Below are 23,066 nucleotides of genomic sequence, written 5' to 3' on the forward strand. Positions count from 1 at the left end.
TGTTCTCTGAGACCTGCAAACAGAGAAAAGACAGTAACTCACATGATTATTCACACTACTCTACCCTGTTGAAGAATTTGTCTGTGCCCAGCATGGCAAGTCATTTTGGATGGAGACCAGAGCAGTGCTGCCTCAGGGTAGTGTATTATGTCAGATGCCTTTAACACTGCCCCCACCATTGCTCTGTGAATACTCTTATGTACTTCAGACATGGAAAAGCACAACTAAACTGAAATCTCAGGGCCCTGCAACTATGCACAGAGTAAAAACCAGTTTAATGCTTTCCCTCTGCATGTAGATCCAGAGAATATAAACAGGTGTTTACATTCCCAAGAACCACCAAGTTAACAAGCTGGTCTTTAGGAAGCATGTGAGGCAGAAAGATGCATGTGTTGGGATAGAGCAGGACCATAAGAGAGGAGATTCTGGCCATTCAGTGCCAGAAAAAAAACTATAGGACAAGCATCCCCATCACTGTTGTACCTCAACTCTGCACCTCTAGCAAGAAGCAGAAACAAGCGCAAGTAATATCTGTGAACAGGGATGCTACACAGTGAGCACACCCTCACCTCTCTGGACACACTTTCCTGTGTCTGGCTCCCTTCTTCACAGCACCGCGGTTCTTCGGCACTCCTCTCCACAGAAGGTTCTTCAGACTGGTCGAGATTGGCATCAGCTTCCCAATTCCTCCAGCTGCTTTGATGGGAGTATTTGTTTCTCCTTCCTTCTCTGCTCACATTCATACAATCTACGTCAGAATATTCACCAAAGCCTTCTTCAACCTGAATACTGAAAGGGCTGGACTGGCTGCTGCCCACCACAGCCATTCTTCTGGTTGCTCGTGATCTAGAGTCGCATACCTCTTCTGACTCTTTTCTGGACTTAACATGAGGTTCAGAGTTGTTGACTTCTACACATTTAATACTAAGCTGCTGGACTGGTCTAAACTCTTTATCTCCAGGAGAAATGACTCTCACGCGTGCTTTCCTCGAAGTCCCATACATGGCTACACCAACATTCATCTGAGCCCCCGCCAAATCTGTCTCCAGTGACACCTGCAGACCCTCTGGATACAGACTGGCTGGAAAGTCTTTCTTCCAAGATACAGCACACGGGGATGCCCCATTAGATGTCTCTTCTCCTTTAAGAACCTTTTCAGGGGAATGACTTTTTGTGTGAACATAAAGACTACCAGTTTCCAGAGTTGGCTTTGCTTGGGACTGGCATCTGAAACAAGGGGAGCAATTGTAGGAGGAATCTGCTTCTGTATCCACCAGCCTGCCAGAGCCCACCCCAGAAGCGAAGGTTTCTGGATGGATGTCACCTGAAATTTTGGTTCTCCAAGTGTTCAAGTCAACGTATCCATATCTGTGAGAGACAGAGAGAGGTTCTGCACGACTGAAGTCCCTTGTCACTGCACTAAGGCTCCAGTCTTTAGCAAATGGGACACCCCATTTCAATCTTGCCTGAGCAGCACTGGTCTTTACTCCAGCTAGCTGCTCTCCTGTGCTCAGGACACTAGGAGCTGAATCATCAGGAGCAAAGCACAAACTGCCACTGACTGGAGAAGACTTGGGCTCCAGAGGGAGGGAGCCCCATAGTCCCATCAAAGCACTTTCTTGTTTAAGTCTCTGGATTGAACAGTGCAAACTAGCAGAAATCTGTGAGGACTGCAAAAGAGACTGAAGGGACTCCAAACTAGATGGATCAAGATCCCCCAAGGTCAGGGCTGAACTACGACAAGTGTTCACACTTTCACTTGAGCTCCTTGAAGAGGGACACACCGCTAATTCATGCCTAAGAGGGGAATCTACAGTACGAGATGATAAAAGTGCATTGACCAGTGAAGGGTTCACAGGATCCATACAAGAAGCAGCAGGAGGCTGATGCTGTTGTTTTTCCACTGGATAGTCACTATTCTTGTTCCTACTTTCTAAACAGTGATGGCGAGCAGCGTGTATGGAGCAGCTACCAGCTGCCTTTGCTTTCTGACAGTGGTGTTGAGGAAAGTCAATACTCTCATTCCTTCTCCCTTCTAAACTATAAGCCTCAAGGCGTGAGTGTCTCTGAGGCAGATTCACAGCAGGGGGCACTGACAAAGCAAGATGGGGAATCCTATGAGCCCCACATTTAGAGCTGTGCTGCTGCTGCAGCCTAGAGCAGAGACTATTCTGCTGCAGGAAGCAGGAACTGGAGAACTGGCTGGTGGTGTCCCGGAATGGCTGAGAAGGGCAGGAGAGATTAGTCTGTCTCAGACTGGGATCTCTCTTCCCGGCTGACAGAGGTGCAGTACACAGCCGGCCTCGTTCTGCTCTCTGGCTGGGAGTTACACTGAATGCCGCAGCCTCAAGCCAGTGATGAGAAATGTCTGCTCGACTTCTAGTGCCCAAATACAGATCAACATTCACGGTCTTCTGAATGTTTCTTTGCTCTGAAGAAAAATAAGAAGAAATATAAACAAAGGAGCATGCATATTTCTTATCACATCTTCCCTAGTTTGCCAAAGGCTTTGGGTACTTTCCTGACAAATTTCTTGTCTCCAATCCACCAGCTTCAGTCCTGAAAGTATTACAGACACTACTCTCTTCCTGTTTCTCAGCAGACAATCATGTCTGGCAGAGCAGGAATGATTGAAGGGGACAGACTCAGTTCTCAACAGAAAACCTGGAAAACAAAGACTTCCAGCATTATGCATGCACCTGCAGCCTCAAAAAGAACTTGTTGCTAATAAGGATGAATTATCCCCCTGCCAAGACAGGGTAGTCTGTAGCTGCTTTTCCAGAATGCTTTACCTCTAACCAGATCTACGTGACACCAATCAAGAAGTCAGAGCAACATGGTTCCAGATGGAGTACAATGCTTACCCCTCTTCATTGACTGGAAATCCAGCTCAGATCTCCTCCACACTTGTATTTTCTCCAGGGCTGGTAGGAAAGGTAGTGTCTCGACTTAAGGTACTGTTTAACTGCTTAACAAGTGAAAGTTTGTTCATGTATCATGCTACAGCCCTGCAAAAGGTTCAAGGCTATGCAGGTCAATTTCTTCTTGTCCACACTAAAGGATGAAACCATGTTTACACATCCAGAGAATCTACATTGTCCCCTAACCTGGAAGGGTTACAGCCTAGATGGGAGACCTAATTTGCAGTCTAGCCACTAAGTCAGATGGTTATACATATAACTCTCATGCAGAGCACAGATTTGTAAGTTGCTGCTAACAGGTAAGTGCAATTCGACGGGGCTGTGCTTTCATTCCCTCAAATTTTAAAAGCAAGTTGTCAATCACTGTCATTCTAACCACCATTCTTTTCCACCCCCCTTTTAAAAAATGAAAATGGTATTGTGAAAAGACACACACACCTATATCATCTTAAAAAACCCCTAGTCGATCTGAAAAGAAAGAGACAGCATGGCCTATGAAATCAATGCCCACTGTCTTTTTCAAACATATTCCAATACCAGAAACCCTCCTGTCAAATTGCACTGTTTCGAAACTATGTTTATCTCACTCTAAGAAAGCATCTGAGCCTCAGACATCCCTGTTTGCAAACAGCCTGCTTGTCCTTCTCACATGCAAACTCCTTCAGTAATCACCACAAACTGGGGAGTAAACTCAATTACTAAAGCAACAGGAGATAGTCATGCAGTGTTGCAATTATCCTTGGGAACTGCCATTACTGCCTTTCATACATCACCAAGCGTACCATGAACGGAAAGATCCCATTATTTTTTCCAGGCAAGTAGAAGTTGGCAACTACAGAGTGAACAGACAAAGCATTCTTTAGGGTGCCTATCACTGCATGAAGTATAACCACAAAATGCAGCGGACTGGTGTTCCGTAGAAGCACTCCTTGCATTCCAGGAATATCCAGCCAACTAGTAATGTATCACAAAAGGGTGTTACAAAGGATTTGAATTGTGAAAGGACATGAAACTATCATGTTTATCAGTGCTGTTTTGCTACACGAACACCTGGAACCCGGCACTGGACTACTTTTATGCTCAAGAACCTAGACATAATCTATTTTCTTCATAACTCACGCGATTTTTTTAGTTCTTTATTTCAGTTCTTTCTGCCAGGTACCAGGTTCTCAACACATTGCCATGATTATTTTAGGTGGTGTTCTTCACCTCACTCATTCCTAATTTCAGTCTCATTGAGATCAGGAAGAGCTAGCGTCCTTTAAAAATCACGTTTGTCTGCCTTCCTAAAATTGCCATTCGGGACTTCAATGTAACCACCTTTAAGCAGTAGTTAATCTTACTCAAAAGGCAACAACATTTTATGAAGTGCTTTTTAAAAACAACTTCTAAGGCCGAAAGAGATACTCAGGGCAAGCCACACATTTTGCGAACTGCAAAATCCATGACCAATGAATTTCATATTAGTTTTGATGTTTCCAACTAAAACATTTAACGCATGCTTACTATATACACTTTGCAGCAACACACTAATGCATTAAAACCTGAAACAAGTCCAATTAAGCAAAAAAAATTAACCTGATCAATGTACTTCTGTTGTTATACGCAAAAGCAAGTAAATAGCACAGTTCATGAAAAGTAAATCAAGCTCTTTCAAGTGAACGTCATTTCAGCATTACGATGACAATGACAGATCCATAACAAACACATAAGCACCACACAGACAATGCTAATTTTCCCATCCCTGCAGACCAAGGCTGATCCATTTCACATTGCAAGTTGGGACCAGTGATTGGTCTGAGATCACGCTTCACGTGCCTTAGAAACAAGGCTTTTCCCCCACTGCTCAGTCTTACAGACCTAACCATCACTGGCATCGCACGAGCCTCTCGTTGCCGCTTTGACATCAACAGGCGGACACAAATGCTCTTCCCTTAACCGGAGAGAAGGCAGTTACTGCTACAGCAGCTGAGGAACAGCCGCGCAGCAGCGCCCTTCCCGTGCTGCCATCCAAGAACCAGACGGTGTCCCAGGATGCGGTGGTGGGAGCAGGAGGGCCATCACCCATAGCCCCAGCCCGGGGGAGCCCTTTCAGGCCTGCTCTCAGCTGGCACAGCCGTGGCGTGCAGGCCCCCGCTCAGCATCCCCGACGGCTCCCAGCGCTCTCCATGGGTGCGGATGCACCTCTCCTCGTAGGCACTTACTCACTCTGATAGCCGCCACCGGACATGTCGCTGGGCCTCACCAGAACCTCAGGGACGGGACACACGCCTCTTTGTCCCTGCGCCTCTGAGCACAGGGGCAAAACTGCAGCTTTGTCCCCGCGCCTCTGAGCGCAGGGGCAAACCTGCAGCTTTGTCTCCCCTTAATGCCCAAGCCTCAGCAGCGAGCACGCTCCAGCTGGGCCGCTGTAAGCAGCTTATCCCCCGCGATTAGCAACGCCGCCTGTCACCGGGACTGCAGATGGCCACGAGAAAGCCGCTCTCACCCACGGCTGATTAAAGCTGCATCCTGAAGGCGGCCCAGACGAGGCGGGGCCCGGCAGGCCGGGGCGGCTCACCCAGGAGAGGCGAGGCGTACCTGCAAGAGGCGCTGCTCACCTCCCCCGGGGCAGCGCCTCAGGAGAGGGCGGCACGTTCCCCTCCCCCTCCTCGCCCGCGAGGCGCCCCGAACCCGCCACGTCCCGGCTCCTGTCAGCAGCGCTGGGCGGCATCGCCGGGCCCCGCGGCCACCCCCAAGAGAGCGTGGGAGAGCCCAGCCCGGGCCGGCAGCGGTGCCGGGCAGGGCCGGCCCGTCGATTGAGGCCGGCCGTTAGCCACGCGGGCAGGCCCCGCCCGCCCCCTCGGGCCGCCCGAGAGACGATGCCGCCGAGGGAGGCAGCTGCACCCGGCGGGTTCTGGTTAATCCTGGAGAGCTGCTACCTCATGACCAAAGAAACCCCGGCACATCAGGACCCGAGGATTTAAAAAAAACAAAACAAAACAAACAAAGCAAAAAAACCTGAGCAGAGTATCACACCTGCTGCACGTCCGGCTGAGGAGACCCCGCTGACAAGCTACGAGACGCCCCACAGTGAAGCCAGGCCGCCGGGATCAGCGAGGCTGTGCTCCAGCACAACAGGCTCCGTGAATCCCCACACGCCCTACTAAACCAGGTATTGATCCAAGAGCGCGTTGGTGCTTACTGTTGTAAGCACTGCCGAAACAAACACCCTCCTCCTCAGGAGCCAGGAGAGGGGCCTTGTTTTTATCAGCACCTCTCTGATTTACTGCCCAAAATAGGTATCCCTGAGGCACAGTAAGTGTAGTGTAATTGCTGCCTTGCTCTGCTCCCCTGAGCTCCCAGATGTGCTGAATTCTCCACAGAAAAGCGCACGACAGGTCAGCTAGATGGGTATTAATAGATTTTGTGGCGTCTTTTGCAATGGAGAATGGCTGGGAAGGCCTCACTAGATGTAACTCTTTGTGCAAATACACAAAAAGCATTGCATTTAAAATAGTTGTTTTCAGTCTGTGCTTCACAGGTCTAAGGAAGAAAAAACCTGAGCGTTTAAATGCATTATTCAGGGATCCGTGCTGTCAATGTACAGTTCTCAAGAGCTGAAAAAAACCATTAACTGAATATAAAGGCCTACTCTGCAACTCCACAAGCCCCAGAAATTTCTGCCCATCTATTCTTCCTTCCCCACCTGATCACAAGAGCAGACTGATTCCTATTCCTATGCTCTATTGCGTGGCAGCCTGCAAAATGAGTGCTCAACACTCGTCTCGGGAGAGTAAACCAGACTACTGCACTTTAATGGCATTTACCATGTGTTTGGTCCAAGCATAAATGATGATGGTCCAGGTACAGCAGCAGGTCACTGTAGTGCTTGTGCAGCATAGCGGAGGAAGCATCCGCTTGTGTTTAAAGTGATCAAACTTGGGAGAAGATTGCTTGGTTTTAAAAATACAAATGGCATGGTTCTAGAGGTTAGAGCAAAGTTAACAGGGCTCTTGGTCACTGAAGAATCAATGCAGCAGCAGGTCTTGTCAAGAGAAATGCAGTTGTAGAATAACAGATGTAAACTTTGAAAATTAAACTGCTTCAGAAAAAACACAGATCTTCCTAGCACTAGTATTTTCATTCTGCCAAAGCTGAGATACTCTTTTTCTTCTGAAAAAGAACCCTGAATTTTTTTTTTTTTTTTTTAGATTTTTACCAGAAAGCCACAGCAGGACAGATTTATTGTGCATAAGATTAGAGTTTAGTTTGTCACACCCCACAGAGCTCACCACTGCAGTGTAAATAAACCCATCTTTTCCTTTCTTCAATCCTCATTTTACTAGGCCGCCTTCCCACCCACACATTTACAAGCAGTACCCTCTACTTGTCTGAGTAAAGCTTAGACTAAAAGCCATGGAAGCCCTTTAGACCCTCCCCCATAACGACTCTCCCAGACTGCCTGGCTACACTCCCAAACCCTCAAGAATACCTACATTTTCAAATGAGACATAGGTGACCAGTGTAACTTTTTCTAACACAGCAAAACTGTGTTCATTTTATAATTTTCTTAGAAAAATGTAACATTTCAAGTTCTGTTAAGATAGATAGCTGAAGGCAAAAGGACATTTCAAGGCACAGAGTATCTATAACCTACATTCAACAGCTATTTTAAGGATCCTAAAGGACATTCAACTTGCATAAAAGCATCAGTGAATAAAACTCAAGACTAGATACTGGGAGCACAAGCAGCTCCCTGGCCCAGTAAGAGCATTTTATACCAACCCCAGCTTTGTGCAAACCACCACAGCTAGCATAGGGAGTTACGGTCATAAATCTTAGTTAACTAACACCATCAAAAACAGCCCTCAGGAACTCCCAGATGTTTCCTGGAAATGTATCTGCATAAAAGCAGGCTAAACTGTATTGTTTAAGGGCAGTCCATAAGCCTTTTAAAGATAGTTTGTCCAGTAATATTTTGAGTGGTTCCCTTACTTAAAATAGAGAGGATGCACAATACAAGACTTGGAAGACCAGAAGGTGCATCCACTCACACATACAGAGGAGGGATTTAGGGGGAGGGAGGAAGGGAGAGTACTCAGATTACAAAGAGTCACAGTGTTTAACATGACATCTCCAAGATCTTCTGGACTTACTACAGGAACCCATCTGCCTAACCTTCAGGGAGGCAAAAGAAATGAAAAATCAGATCCTCTCCTGTTTGCTTAGTAGCAGGTCTTGCTCCATCAGAATGGACATGGGAAGAGCAGAAGGCTAGGCTGGGCAAGGGAAGTGTCTGTTCTCCGTTGCAGAGAGGACCTCAGTACGGCTGCTGGGCTGTCTTGCTTGAGTCAGACCACTGTGGAGGGGCATCCTGCTGATCAATTGGCTCATAGGTACTGCAATCCCGGCCTGCACGGGTGACACCTAAATGGAGATGGAAGAGAACAAGCTTGGGAAAAAAACAAAAGCACAAGAACTGAATCCCCTAGAAGAAACCAACAGCTCAGGAGTGCACCACATTAGCTGCTCTACCAGCCCCCCAGCACTTGTGTTCTGTGATCCTCACTACACAGGCAGGAGGTAAGAAAACTCATCCTTCCAACAAAGGCAAAACAACCGAGATGCATTTGAACATGCCTCTTCATTCCCTGAGAACTGCTCTCTTAGTAGCCACATGGCTGTGTGGAAAGCAAGACCCGCAATACTACATAGCAGCATAACAGGCTCCTTTAGTAGCATATTTCAGCAAGATCAAGTTTATGAGATCTAGTGGAAAAATGAACAAACAAAAACAGAAGCAGCAGGAACCATGGCTAGCTGACAGCATAGATTTAAGAGCATGATTCATCCATAACCACTCTTCCCAAAAATGCAGCTATGCCTCAAGTGTGCCACACCATGGCACTAAATTTGAATCCAGCAGTATTCCCAATTGCACTATTGCCTGTGGTACAAGAATGGTACAAAATCATGTTACTGTCCAGGGGATGAGCAAGGAAGGAAGAGAGACAGACAGAGAATGTGTATGGAAAGCTCTTTATCTATAGGCCAGGCATCTTCCATGGCTAGAAAGCAATCTGAATCAAAGGTGGGCACCAAACCGTGTCAGAGGCTTGTTCTGTGCAGGAAGGATGCTGTCAAGCAACAAAAGGGATTTCGTGTGGAAAGAAAACGAAACAGGGAAGACCAGGAAAAATGCAACACTGTTAGGTTCAAAAGGAAAATGCCAGACAGCAGAAAAATGAGAGAGGAAATTTGTCAACCACATTCAACAAAACAACAGCACACAGTTTGCACTGAAAATCTTGTGAGAAAGAGTTCAGGAGAGGAAATGAAACTACAAAGTATCTGAATTCCAACCTGTGCCCGAGAGGAGACTCTCAGACAGTATGCCTGTGTTGGGATAGTGTGGTTGAAAAGAAAGAGTGCTCCCAAATTCCAAGCAAAGGGCTGAACTCCTCAATGATACCTACACTTTCCATGGGATACAAATGTCAAATCCCAGTTACAAGCACAGTGAGCAGGTAATAAAAATTGGCACAAACATGGCCCACAGCAAGGAGCTGTAGTTGACTCACAGGCCGCCTGACCCAGTTAAGACAGATCTGTCTGGCATTTGCACAAGTAGCTGATGGAAAAGACATCCACATTCCACTAGCAGAGAGATGCAAATAGCACATAGCACCCCAAGCCATGGTTTCCTTCCACGGCCTCTCCTCCTCTGCAGGTATCCACCTCTTTTCACAGGAAGCGGTATCTTCTTCGCTAGCACCAAAGCAGCATAAGTGACAGCTTTCAAACACTGTAATGCAGTTGTACCATCCTTTGTCCTGCACAGCCTTCTTAGGAAGGCAAAAAGATAACTGTGCCAGGCTGCTGGTTTTGCCAGGGTGAACTCCCACACAGCAAACAATCCCTGGCAGCTGCCCCGGCATGAACTAGCACCAGCCATACTTGGCAAAGCTGACTTGAGACCCAGAACATCCACCCACAGCCCCTTCTCTCTGGCAAGGCTGCCACATTATCATTAGCAAGTACAACCAGGAAAAAAACGAGTGCCTCCAGGCAAAGTCCCACGAGGTAAACATCAGTCCCATTTTCCAGGTGAGGAAATGGAGGTCCAAAGCAATCAAGGTAGCTAGGACATGTGAGGCCCAGAGAAAGCATGGAGTTAGAAATCCAGCTTCTTTCTCTCATGCATAATCCAGCTAGAGGGCATGCTGCCTCTACTTTCCCCCAGAAGGAAAAGAAAGGGTTAGCAGAGAGAGAAGGACACCCAAAGGCTTCCAACAAGCACACACAAATGCAGGAGGAGGAAGAGAGGAAAAGCCTCTCAGTTACATTGAATAAGAGAGCACGCAGTGGTATCAATATCATTGGGGGCAAAATGGCTGTCAGACGAGGACTCCAGGTCTGCAAGGGAAGAGAGGAAGAATGTAAATTTAAGGCGTAAGACACACCAGAACCACAAAAAATGGGAGAACAGACATGAGCAAGAGGGAGAGAGAGCGCACCCCCCCTCCCTGGAAAGGGGGACAAAAATCAAGCTGCACAGAGCTCAGGCTGAAGGGTCCAAAGTGCAAGGCAGTCTCCCTAACACCAGAGGAGGTGGCCCACACTGACGTGGAGGCAGAGGAAGCATCCTACCTATGTTAAGGGTGTACTCTCCTCCACGCTCCCGATACATTCGATACACCAAATAGCAGGACACAGGTTTGAGGAGGAGGCTGAAGATGGCCATGCCTATACTGAAACGCTTCACATCAGTGAGATAGTTACTGTTTGGAGTGTAGAAGACAGAGATGTGAATGATGTCTGTGAGGACTGTAAGCAGGAGGCCAGTCAGGAACTGGAAACAAAGAGAGAATGGGACATGAACTGAATAGGGGATTAACCACTTGGGGTAACAGTTACAGCATCTATTTCCTGCGAGATCTGTGTCCGCACAATCATGCCTTCACCCCAGTATCACACATTGCTAACCCTTGACACTGCCCCAGGTAGACAGAGATTCCTAAATGAATAATCCTGTATTTCATGCATTTTCTTCACATCTATCAGACACCTTCTTATGATATGCTCCAGGATTTTTTATTTTTGCCTGCCGATCTCTTTAATGTTCAGAGAAGGGTTTTATAAAGCCCCTCCAGCTCAAGCGTATTGAACACTAAGTCCTCCTCTGGCATTACAAGTCACAACAGCAGGTAAAAAAAGGCAAGTGTGCCTCATCTTTGAGGACCAAAATAAGTGATAGTGAATGCTTCTCACCATGGTTTACAGTGCCTATAGATTTATATGTGCTCTTAAAAAAAAATCAAAACAATTCAAACAGGGAATTTGACTTACTCAGTGCTATATTGGGAACAGCTGAAAATCATCACCGACTCAAAGAAGCTGTCTCTGCCCTCCACCCTCTCCCTGAGCAGCCTGGTGGAGGCAAATATCCTCACACTCACCATCATGATGGCATCAAGGGAATCTCGCTGCACAATGGCCCAGATCCCCACTGCAAGGACACTGAAATTTCCCCAGGCATAGGAGGCTGGAAACATGTAATTCATGCATCCCCTGCCAAACAAGACAAAAAAAAAAACCCAGCCCACATTCACAATAAGCCTGCAACAGTTTGTTTGCATTCATCCCTGTTCCCATACAAACACCTCACTCTTAGATTTAGGATCTTCTTGCACACAGACAGGCACAAACAAGGAGTGCTGATTCCTCAAGAATATCCCATTCCTAGTTTGAAGGAATACCCTCTTCTCACCCAGGCCAGGCCAGTTACCAATCACTCACCACACTGTGAGCAGCCAGTGTACCAGAATGATGGCCTACGAAAAAAAAACAGAGGAAGACAGGTCAGCAAGTTGGGAGAACTGTGGGAGGATCGACATGAAATGACACCATCTTGCTTCCGAGGGACAGGTGGAGGAGTGCCCTGGACCCATGAACCAGTGCAGAAAGCTGGCGAAGCAACTGGGACAGTGAAGACACAAAACCATTTTTCTCTGCTTCTGTTGCTGAGTATTTCCTGTAGTCATTCATTATTGTTATCATTTCTGTTGACAGTTGATTCAGGGGCCACTTAGTCTTTTCCAAATGGGTTACTGATTTTGGAACTCCAGAAGAGTTTGTACAGAAAGCCGGGCAATCTGATTCACGCTATGCTAGCACAGTTTATACATGACCAACCTGGCATCTCATCACCAAGTCGTCCATGGAAAGTCATGCCTGCAGCTCCCAGCAATTTCACTCCAGTCCTCAGTAAATCCTCCTTTTACCTCCTTCCAGTCTGTTCAGAGCAGTGGTTCAACCTCACTGCAGTATTAACAGACCTGAAGGCATCTTCTAGGAACCTAAGAACCCGATCCTGCCATAGTACACAGCTCTCTTCATTCCCAGTGAAGCCACCAGGGCCCAAATGCCAGCAGTGCCCTAAGTAGCAATAAGATAATGCTGTCACAGATTCTGTACTTTGCAGATGTCCTTAATGACCCCGATCCTTGTGCTCAAGGGGACAAATCCAAGAAGAAAGCATCTTACTGTAACAAGTGACACAAGGATTCTCTTCACCAGCACTTGACATTTCTGTAACCAAGGAGACATACTCTACATATTTATTAAGACAGCAAATGGGAACAAGAATATACCACTTCAGTCTCTTTCTATACATATATCCATGCGCTCGCTTGCTTTTGAGCCTGCTGGCCAATCTCAACAAAGGGAGATCACTCATATTCATTCTCTAAACATTTGTGAAAACAAGAATATGGAAGACAGGCTCTATCAGCAGCCTCATAAAAGAAAGGCTGAAGCCTTGACGTATCAGAGAATCCATGGGAAACAGGCACTCTTCCATTTTTTCTAGGTGTGAGAAAGGGTCCAATTGGCATTTATACTGACCTCGGTATTAAAAAAAACAAAACAAAACACCACCAAAACCCCGCTGAAGCACACTCCCCCCACATACTCCCACAAAAAAAAAAAAAAGGAAGAAAACTGGGAAATGAGTAAGTAGCAAAAGGCTAAATTACTCAGTGGACGCAGGAAAGCTGTAAGCAGATAGGAGCATTAAGACACTAAAAAAAAAAAAAATTAAGATCTACTGACATTCTGCTACGTTCACTGACATAAAACGTATATCCATGCTCTAACTTAATACAAAACTAGTTGCTCGAGAAGAGAGTTAATAACCAATGAAGCTGTGACATGAGTGAAGCACAGCCAGGAAATCAACAGGAGTGATGCATCTGCTGTGGCTCATACCGCTCTGCCAAGATACCACAGAGCTCTTGCTTCACTGCAGTACCCTAGCACATCTGCTGAGCATTCACCCTGAGTAGCCTAGATTTTGTCATAACTTCAAACACTGCTTAAACAGATTTTTATTAATGATTTTTTTAAATTGTTCATGAAAGCCTACAAAATGCTTCACCACCACCTCCCTCTTTCCCTTCTCCACAGTTGTATCACGGAGACCAGGCAGAAACTGCCAATCAGTAAAATACAAGATGTTCTTGGATAAGAATGTAGACGTGCAAATAGCATTTACTCAAGAGACTATCACAACATCAGGGAAATTCTTAATTAGGTAGTATTTAATTGCATGTTACATACCCGCAAGACCCCTCAAGGCTCACCAGTTAACATAATTAGGCAGGGTGACTTTTTTTTTTTAAAGCTGTCTAGATCAATATTGCAGTTATTGAATTATGAAGCAAGCTTAGTCATCAGCATAAAGTCAGGTAAACTAGAGCTCACAGTATGAGGGACTGCTGAAATAAAACAAGGCATTCCATTCCTGGTTATTAGTCCAATTTACCTGACTGTTCTTCAGGGCACTATGGAATTAGCTGGTAGTCTTGGTATGCTTTAACATAGAAAATGTAGTGTTAATGAAAAACATTCTTTAAAGCTACAGTCACTACGTGAGAGTAGATAATTTGCAGGCAGTCTCCTGATGAGACAGCAGAAGAATTCAAATTTTTTCCATCTGTTCAAGGACTTAAGTCTGTACCTAAGAAAGGCATACATTTCTTTTTTTGAGAAAATAACTCCCAAGACTTGAACTAGTGCTGAGAGCAGAAAATAAGAAAGGTGGGACATCTGTCCCCATCCCTTCGGGGCAGAAGGATGACCATGTGATTAAAAGCACCCCATTGGAAACTGGGGAGAGCTAAGGGGAATTCCTAGCTCCTCTGCAAATCCCAGCATGTGATGGAACTAATTGCCAAGCATAAAAAGAGCCTGGGTCTGCCTCAGTCTCCTTAGATGGGAAACTCTTTGGAACAGGAACTCACTCCTTTAAACACGCTTCAGCACAGAACCTAGCACAAGGCTGAATTTTGACTAAGTTAAAAATTACACTGTTTCAAATTACAATTATTTTCTTGTAATATCTAACTTTAAATTTTACTTTTTTTTTTTTTTTTTGAGTGAGCTCATCTACTCTGAGTGACATATTCACCTGAGGATATACTAACCAAAATATAGATCCAAGTGGCCAACTGTGAATGAGCCACCTGTGAGGATGCTCCTCATTATTATAACAGAGTGGTAATAATGAGAGTGGTTAGGCAGTGGAACAGGCTATCCAACGGGGTTGTCGTGGCTCTATCCTTAGAGATTTTTAAAAGTCAGCTGAATTTTGAGTTGAGCTATTTGATCTAACTTTGACGTTAGCTTTGCTTTGAGCAGGAGGTTGGACTAGATGACATACAGAGGTCTCTCTTAATCTAGCTTATTCTGTGATTCTGTGACCTAACATTTAAAAATGCCCAAGCACAAAACGTATGTTTCTAGGCACACGGATTGTAGGGCCATTGTCCAGGCTTGATCAAACTCAAACTTTGTATTTCGAGGCTCTGCATAGTTATTGCAATAATCCTAGGTGTCAAGCATTCACTGCAAAGATATGGCTATGCTGCTTCCCACATGCCTTGCTGAGCATTACTATTAGAGCCGAGCCAGTAGATGCTGTTTCATGAGCATGGTCCTCACCCACTCCAGGGCAAAGCCTGCTACATTAATTTTATAGCTCTGCAAGTAGCTTAAAGAGAGACCTCAAGGCTAAGACATTGCTATGTTCTGGCACAAACACAGCTCAGTCATGCAGTTTTCTTGGAGCTACTTCTATCACAAGGCTCATCTTTTTTAATCTTAGAGAAACTGTAAGCAGATCACGCCAATGAATAGCAGTAGTGTGTATTATTTCCAGTCCCTTTCTGAATAAGAATCTTTCCCACCTTTGCAATATTTTTCAGGGAAGCAGGCCCTAAACTCAGGAACAGTACAAAGATGCAGGTACAATTATTAACTCCCTGTTCCCCGGTTGTTCAGCCCCTGAGCAGTACCGGCAGACTTGACAACAAGGAATTTCTTAATGCTGAAAACAGTTTGCCCAGGACAAGCTTACTCTTATCTAGGAAGAGATTTGGGAACGGTTATCTGAAACCAGAGAAGAAAGGCAGCATTTTAGTTGTGTTGTCATGGTGACTCATTCATTCCAGAAGCCTGTGATTTTCAGCTCCCCTATCTCCACCTCCCATGGTAGAACATGTATTTCCTGTTGGCAAACTTTTTAATTAAATGTCCTTATTTTTCACTGTTGCTTTAGCATGGGGGGAAAAAAAAAAAAAAATCAAACCAAGTTAAAAAACAAAGCAGAAGGCAAGATCTTTTAATCTTCCTAGTGCCCTGGGAATCACACAATAGTCCAAACTTGTCAGAGCAAAGTATCAGCTAATTTCCAGAATGTAATCGAATCCACATGCCAGGCCTTGAAAAATCCATTTGCTTACTTGCCTCTAACAAGGGACGTTGCTTTTCTTGGTGAACTACTAAGAGAAGGAAAAAATCATTATATGAACGCCAAGCTCTTATTTAGCACAGCCACATGAAAGCCTTCCTGTACAAAGCTGAATTCATAATGGTAGCTGAGATAATACTATCCTCCCACCCAGCCTGTAGGCAGCCCGCTCCAAGGCCACTGCCCACAGCTTTATGAATCAATAGCAGAAAAAAACTGATGTGATCAGCGATGCTTTCATTCTCTGGGCAAAGTTTTAACCAAAGAAAGCACCTGAAGCTTGGTGTACCAAACAAGATACACGAAGTAGTGAAGCTGGAAAAAGGCACACGCACCTAGAAATCTCAGGGCTCTGAAAATACAAAAGACAAAAAAAAAAAAAAAGGGAAATTTCATCTGTCTGGTATCAGAAAAGGCTTCAATATCAAACACCAGCATCAAAAGCAAAAAAGTGATTTTAGCATCCTCCAGCTTCTCCACAAGGACGTGCTTCTTCCCAAAGTGAAAAGCGTAACATAATTGTGGCAAGTCCCTTATTTCTCATTTCTCCAGCTACCAGACATTCACCGAAATTCTCAAATTGCTCCCAATTGAAGCCCCCCCCCCCCCAACAGAGAAGCAATTTCAATTATCTACCAGATGATAACCCCAAAGTAAGTGGGATCATCTAAGGTATTTTGCCTGACAAGCAAAAACTTTGCCTCCTCAGGATCTTGTGTAGCATTTATCCTGGATTAGCTCTGGTCAGCTGAGCTGGAAACCTCCACAGACACAAGATAATAACCGCTGCTGTCCCAACCCAGTCCTTGGCCACTTTAGCAACTGCCCTGAAGTAAGAGAGAACCTTGGAGTCATTGCCTGCTGGTCTTAATGACCAAGAGCTTTTGCAACGTTTGCCCATGTGATGAAAAACGTTTAGAAACACTAGCTGTTCCTCCTCGGAGGCCTCCACATCTCCTGACCAGGCCCGCAGCCAGGTCCTGGACCAGGCGCAAAGCTGGCCACCATGCGAGAGGAGAGGGCAGGCCGGGCCAAGCACCCGCTCCCCGGGACGCCATCCCGCCGCCCCACGCCTCCGTCTCCCCCGAGCAGCGGCCGAGGAAGAGCGCTGCTGCCCCGGAGGAAGCCCCCTCGCAGCCCTCCCGCTCCTCACGGCGAGGCCTCGGCCAGCGCCGCGCAGTCCCCGGCCCCGCCGCGGGCAGCCTGCTCTCTCCGAGCCCGCGGAGACCGAGCGAGCGGGCGGGCGGGCGGCCGGCGGCGGGGCAGCCGGAGAGGCCCCTCCCCGCCAGGGAAGCCCGGGAGCGGCTCGGCCCCGCGGCCCCTACCTTCAGGTTGACAGCAGGCAGCTCCATGGCAGCGGCCCGCCCGCCTCGTGACTCCCGGCGGCGGGGCCGCCTTACGTGGGGCTGGGCCGAGCCCCGCCGCCACCGCGGGCTGGCCCCGAGCCGCCCAGGGGAGGGCGGCGGGGCGGGAGGAGCCGGGACACCGCCCCGCCGCGCCCCAGGGGGGGGCCTCCCTCCGCGCCCGGCCCGCCCCAGCCCCTCGGCAGCCCCTCCGCCGCGGTGGGTCCTCGGGCGCTGGCGGCACGTTGTCGGGTCCGGAGGGATGGGGGCGCCCGGCCCCTGCCCTGAACCATGCCCTCTGCCACATCAGTTGATGCACGGTGGTTCTGGAGTGTGCCTTTGCGGACTGGGTGGCAAGTGGTGATTCCTCGTCAGCTGGCCGTATTCCAGACGAGGAAATAGTCTGGATACTCTAGCTACCTGATGTGTATTGCACAGCACCCGTTTCCACAACAGAAAGCCACCACTAGGTTAAAAGTGTGCCTGGATGAGTTTGTTGACTCCAAACACCCAGCCAAATGGTTCTTCCTGCTACTTACACACGTAATGCAGCTGTGGGAAGGTTTGACAGTATACTTTGACTGTAGTCAGAGTCCGGGAAGGCTAATGCGTGTATAGGACTTAGCAGCTTTCTGGTGGAAGAGAAAGCTTTTGTGCACACATCAGTACTGTGGCAAAAAGGTGAGGAGTGACAAAGAGACTCTTGATAAACACCAATAAAAAAGCAATTGCAAGGCGCTAGCTGTGTTCAGCTGTATCACACAATAACTGAGTCAAGTTCAGGTCAGTCTTTGTGGTTGAGCGCTGGAGTCTCTAGCCATATAGCTAGAATGGCTTGCAGATACTTAGTTGTTTCCTTTGGCCCTAGATTTTTCCCTAGAACTACATGACTGAACTCTTTGCCTAAAAGCCTGGTACAAATCACGAGTTCTTCATCTCTCATTCTGAAAGAAAGCTTCTCGCATTTTGGAGCTAGGGAAGTTGATAAGTGATCAACCCAGCCCCACACAGTACAGCTATAACTTACCATTTCCTGTCCAGTTCATAATAGCAGTCTTCTCCCCAAGTATGGCAAATGAACTAACAGAACAAGAAGTCGGGATGATCCCTCAAACCCTCCCTTCCTTGCCCAATGTATGCTTCACCTGTCTGCAATGTAAGACTACGATGTTTTACTGGGTCAGTTGCTTTCTTGTCATCATTTATTCTTACAGAAAAGATGGGGCCTCTAAGGAATGAGCAAGGAGTCAGAAGTTCATTGCAGAAGCTGAATGCGGAAATATATGAGTCATCCTTCAATCTCATTTCCAGTTCAAGCAGTGCAGTGCAAGGTTATGCATGAGAATCGTGCAGTGCTGAACTTACACTCAGATGTTCTCAAACAAGCCACAAATGTAGCCCTATCTAGCCTGTCCTTCACTGCACCCTGAGTGCTATTGACTGCTAATATGCAGCACGCTTGAAGATCTCCCAAGGCCAAGTATTAAATGCCAAAATGAAACAACCTAGAAAATGCTAACCAGAGGAAGCAGCAGAACAAAACTGACTGGCTGCATAGCTCAGGACAGCAGTAAAAAAAAAGGCTGCGAAAGTCCCCCCCCAGGAATCTCTGAATGTGCCACTTTACCAGATGAAAGATTGAAATATAACTCGTCTGTTGCCACATGCCACATCAGCTATGACTTCATTTCCATTTCTGTGTCTTGCGGGGAAGCCTTGCCTCTATTCACAGAAGTAGTGGCATCAAATGGGATCGATGCTGGTGGTCCCAGTAATGTCAAGGACTGGATTTTACCCTAAATGACAAAAAGATGATGTGACACCTGGGGTGGGGGGGGGAAGAAAAAGAGACTTTGAATAGCCATATTGCTGGCTCAGTGTTTGGGTGCAAAGTGCAATAGGGATGCCATTCCGCCAGGATAGGTATCTCTCAAAGGAGAACTGTTTGTTGTAAAGACAAATTCCACTGTCCCAGTTTAAGTATAAGCACTGTTTAGATGCAGCAGTGTGTGGGCGTCTTTGCTCCTTTCAGCATTCTCACTCAGTTTGAGTAAGACAGAGTCTCATTATCATTTATGCAGCATGAGCCATAATTTGGATTGATGTGACTGCTGTTTAATGCAAAGCATTCGTTTCCCCTTGTACAATAAAAGCACTTTACTTCATTTTGTTCATCAATGTATCGTGCAATTAATTCAGCCCTGCTTATTATATCCTGGGCTTGCATGTCATGGACTCAAGGGACTTAGAAATGTCTTGATGATCTCATGGATATGAAAACAATGAAAGCTATGATAGACATTATGCATTTGCACGTCTCTCACACCTATCTGATCTGGGGGGTTGGTTGTTTTTTATCTCTGCTTTGCTTTGCTTGTACCTTGTAAATCACCCCTCTATGTAACCTGCTGTCTCTGTTCCCTTCCCTAGGCTTGATAACTCAAAGCAACATAAACATGGTGAGAAAGATAAGCAGCAAGTTAAAGAAGACCTGCAGGGAGAAGCAGACGACCCAGGAGACTAGAAACAGGATACAGAGATTTTCCTGACTAGAAGACTGGTCCAGGTGAGTTCAGCTCACTGCAACTAATATCCGGCAGTTAGCTACTTTATGTCAAATATATTGGTGGTATGTTTTGTGCAGACTGAGTAAAAAACTAATACACAGCTGGCTTCCTTCCTGACAGCATAAAAGTGAAGCTAATAAGGCAGAAATGCTTTCCTTTGCTTTTTCAGGACACTGTACCCTTGGTGGGTAAGGTGATAGCAATTCTGTGGGGAAGTAGAGGAGCTAATACAATTGCTCCTGCTGTCCTTCTCTGGCCCGTGGGGATGGAGACAAGCTCACCCCTCATAGTTCTGCCCTTCTCATCCCTCACTTGGGATCTAGCCTGAAGGTAACTAAAGGCTGCAGCTGACACTGGTGTCTCTAAGTTGTGCCCCTGGCTGGGGAGCTGAGAGCAATGAAGGCATCAGCTCAGCACAAATGCATGTATTGTCAACAGAGCCTTTCTGAATAAGCAGTGAGGAAGGGCATATAGAAGTTGTCCTGGCTCTACAAACTCCCTTTTAAATCCCAATGGGAAATCAGCAAGCAGAAACATTATTTGGATTGGAGGGGAAACTGAAGGCATTTTGTTATGCTGGTGGGGAGCCCCCTCCTGCAACTTCACTGCAAAACAGTCTATGGCAAGAAGATTTGGGGAGTGGAGAGGGTTACACTAATGTGGTATCTTCACAAGTGCACTTGAAAGTCCTTTCCAATCTCAGCGGAGAGCTGCTCCTCTGTTTTTCTAAAATCTAACTAGAGCTTCGAGATATAATTGAGGGACTACTCTTCAAGATTCACTGGCACTCTAGAAAATGAAGTGACATACCAGAAATGGGTTTTTGGGGTACGTATGATCACTCAGAACATTCCAAGAAAACAACAGCCCTCATTTTTTCTGATTAAAAAATATGAAAGCAATGCTTTTTCCAGGCTTTATGTAGCAGAGAGTGACTGGCACGGACTTGAACAATTTAGTATAGCATGGGTTTGAAATTGAAGCACTTTCACACACTGTGGATTGACAACATGGTAATTACTGGGGAGGTAGGGGGAGGGAGGAGAGAGGGTTTCAATAAAACACCCCCCAAGCTAAAATGAATGCAGACTATTACAGACCTGAGACAGAATGATTCCCAAGTGTTTTAATTTGTGCTTCCACTCCTTGTCTCCCTTGCAGTCATCATTTTGGCAACTGCCAGCAACATCCCTGAGATTCAACAGCATTTGCAGAGCAGGCAGCTGCTGAGATGATTATGTCAAATCAGCACGCTGTCCCCTCTTTTCCATGTCTAATGATTCTCACCCTTGGAGAAGTGGTTTAAATTGATGCATACCCCTTGGACTCATTGTGAGGCTGCTAACAGCAGTAGCTGTAGAGCAGGAGTTCGGGTGGGACTCTGTCACTCACCTTTCTTGCATGCATGCCCTGCAATTAACTTCAAAAATTATTCCACAGAGCCCTGCTATGGCTGGTTTGGGCCTGATCCAGAGTCCTTTCAAGACAATAGAAAATCTTGCAACAGCTCTGGCTTAAGCTCTCTGGGGGCAGTAGAGAAGCTGAGCTTGTGTGAATTCTTAATTTGAGTTTCTCAAGCAATCAGTTTAGAAGAACATATAAATCAAGACTTGCTTGATATTTGTCTCCCTCTCTCTTGTTCAGACCTAATGCCCCCAAAGGCAGAACTGTCACTGGCTGCACTGCGACTGAGAGATACTGGGAAGGAAGGGAAAAGTTGCTAAATGTAACCCAGTGATACTATTGCTCTACAGCTGCTGCCATGCCCTTGAGACAGCACAGAGAGGCACTAAAAAGCTTTGCTGCACTCAGAAGTGGGTTGGACTTGTTGTACAAATGTTCCCCTGGGGTTTTATATTACAGGCTGGTCTTGTGTTCCACACCTTAGCATATTATTTACTCAACAGCTTTCCTTTGCACTGCAATTGCAAAGTCAGTAGTTGATCTGCGTGATACATAAATCAGGTTGATGCATTTTACGCTGCTGTGGCTGTGCAGTATGTGCCTGTGCTGCTGCTCACCCTTTCTGCTTCACCTCTGCAACATCACAGTTTGATTCAGAAAGAATGAGTCTCGGTCATGGGCCCTTTTTCTGAAACTCCAATGTGAGCAATCAATCCAATAATCCTGTGACTTGATTTATAATAATTAATCAATTTTCACTGACCTTAAACATTTAACTCCCACCAATTAAGAATAATCTGTTCTTTATATTCAGAGTTAATAGCAGACCAAAAACTGAAAAAACAAGAGCTGAAGAAGCAAGTCTCCTTTTGGAATCTAAAAGCTCTGGCTTCAAATTCAGACTTGTTGTTTAAGCCTGCTTGTATTTCACGTGATTTGCAAAATAGTCTTGCCCAAAACCCTGCAAGGATTCTGTATGTAGTGTATGGGGCAATGAATACCTGCATCACCAAGGATAAAGACCCCTGCAAAATTTCCTGCTTTCTTTCAATTGCACTGTTCCAACACAGATCTCGGCTCCTATATTGGAAAGCAGTGAGATATCAAAACCTGGCTTTGATGATAATGGCTGTGCATGTGGTTCTCACCGGTGTCACACAGACCAGGGTTTGAGAGCTCTGCAATTGACTGTGATCAATTAAGGCCTTTTTCCCTTTATGCTTCCACTGACAATAGCACTGGCAGCACCACCCACTATTCTGCATCTAGGCTGAGGGAGGGGCTGCATTTCTCTCTGGGTTAACAAATTGCATCCTTGCTGCCGTGGCATAGAGCTGGAGCCAAACCACCTTTCTCTACTCCTGCCTTTTGGGCTAAGACTGTGATGCTGTAAGCAGAAATCTAAATAGCTACATCCAACCGAGTGGTAGGTTTTGCCTAAATGCTCCTTTACAAATTCCTCCTTTAGCGTACCTCCTAGCAGCGCAGGTGTATGTGGATCAGAACTAATACTGTATTCACAGCATATCTCTCTAGTCATGACTGGTGGTGTGGTTTAACCCAGCAGGCAGCTAAACACCACACAGCTGTTCGCTCACTCCCCACCCTGCAGTGGGATGGGAGAGAGAATCGGGGGTGGGGGGGAAGTAAAATTCATGGGTTGAGATAAAGACAGTTTAATAGTACAGAGAAGGAAGGGAAAAGAATAATAATAATAATAATGATGATGATAAAAGAATATACAAAATAAGTGATGCACAATGCAATTGCTCACCACCTGCCGACCGATGCCCAGCCAGTCCCCGAGCAGTGGTCACCGCCCCCTGGCCAACTCCCCCCAGTTTATGTACTGAGCATGACGTCATATGGTATGGAATGTCCCTTTGGCCAGTTTGGGGCAGCTGTCCTGGCTGTGCCCCCTCCCAGCTTCTCGCTGGCAGGGCATGAGAAGCTGAAAAGTCCTTGACTAGTGTAAGCACTGCTCAGCAACAACTAAAACATCGGTGTGTTATCACATTATTCTCATACTAAATCCAAA

General features: G+C 46.3%; 1 protein-coding gene across 2 annotated transcripts; it reads right to left on the reverse strand.

Annotated features, from left to right (window-relative positions):
* Positions 1-7,130: 7,130 nt before the first annotated feature.
* AGTRAP (angiotensin II receptor associated protein) lies at positions 7,131-17,126 on the reverse strand. Of its 2 annotated transcripts, XM_076356064.1 has the most exons (6): positions 17,040-17,126; positions 11,703-11,737; positions 11,363-11,474; positions 10,554-10,755; positions 10,248-10,319; positions 7,131-8,330 (listed from the first exon to the last, which is right to left on the reverse strand). In XM_076356064.1, exons 1-6 carry the CDS (start codon positions 17,064-17,066, stop codon positions 8,224-8,226), a joined length of 555 nt encoding a protein of 184 aa, XP_076212179.1. In that variant the 5' UTR covers positions 17,067-17,126; the 3' UTR covers positions 7,131-8,223. The 2 variants fall into 2 exon arrangements, with proteins under 2 accessions (XP_076212179.1, XP_076212180.1); XM_076356065.1 differs by lacking the exon at positions 10,248-10,319.
* Between the last annotated feature and the right edge of the window lie 5,940 nt (positions 17,127-23,066).

The sequence above is a fragment of the Aptenodytes patagonicus genome, chromosome 19, assembly GCF_965638725.1.
Source record: "Aptenodytes patagonicus chromosome 19, bAptPat1.pri.cur, whole genome shotgun sequence".
NCBI lineage: Eukaryota > Metazoa > Chordata > Aves > Sphenisciformes > Spheniscidae > Aptenodytes > Aptenodytes patagonicus.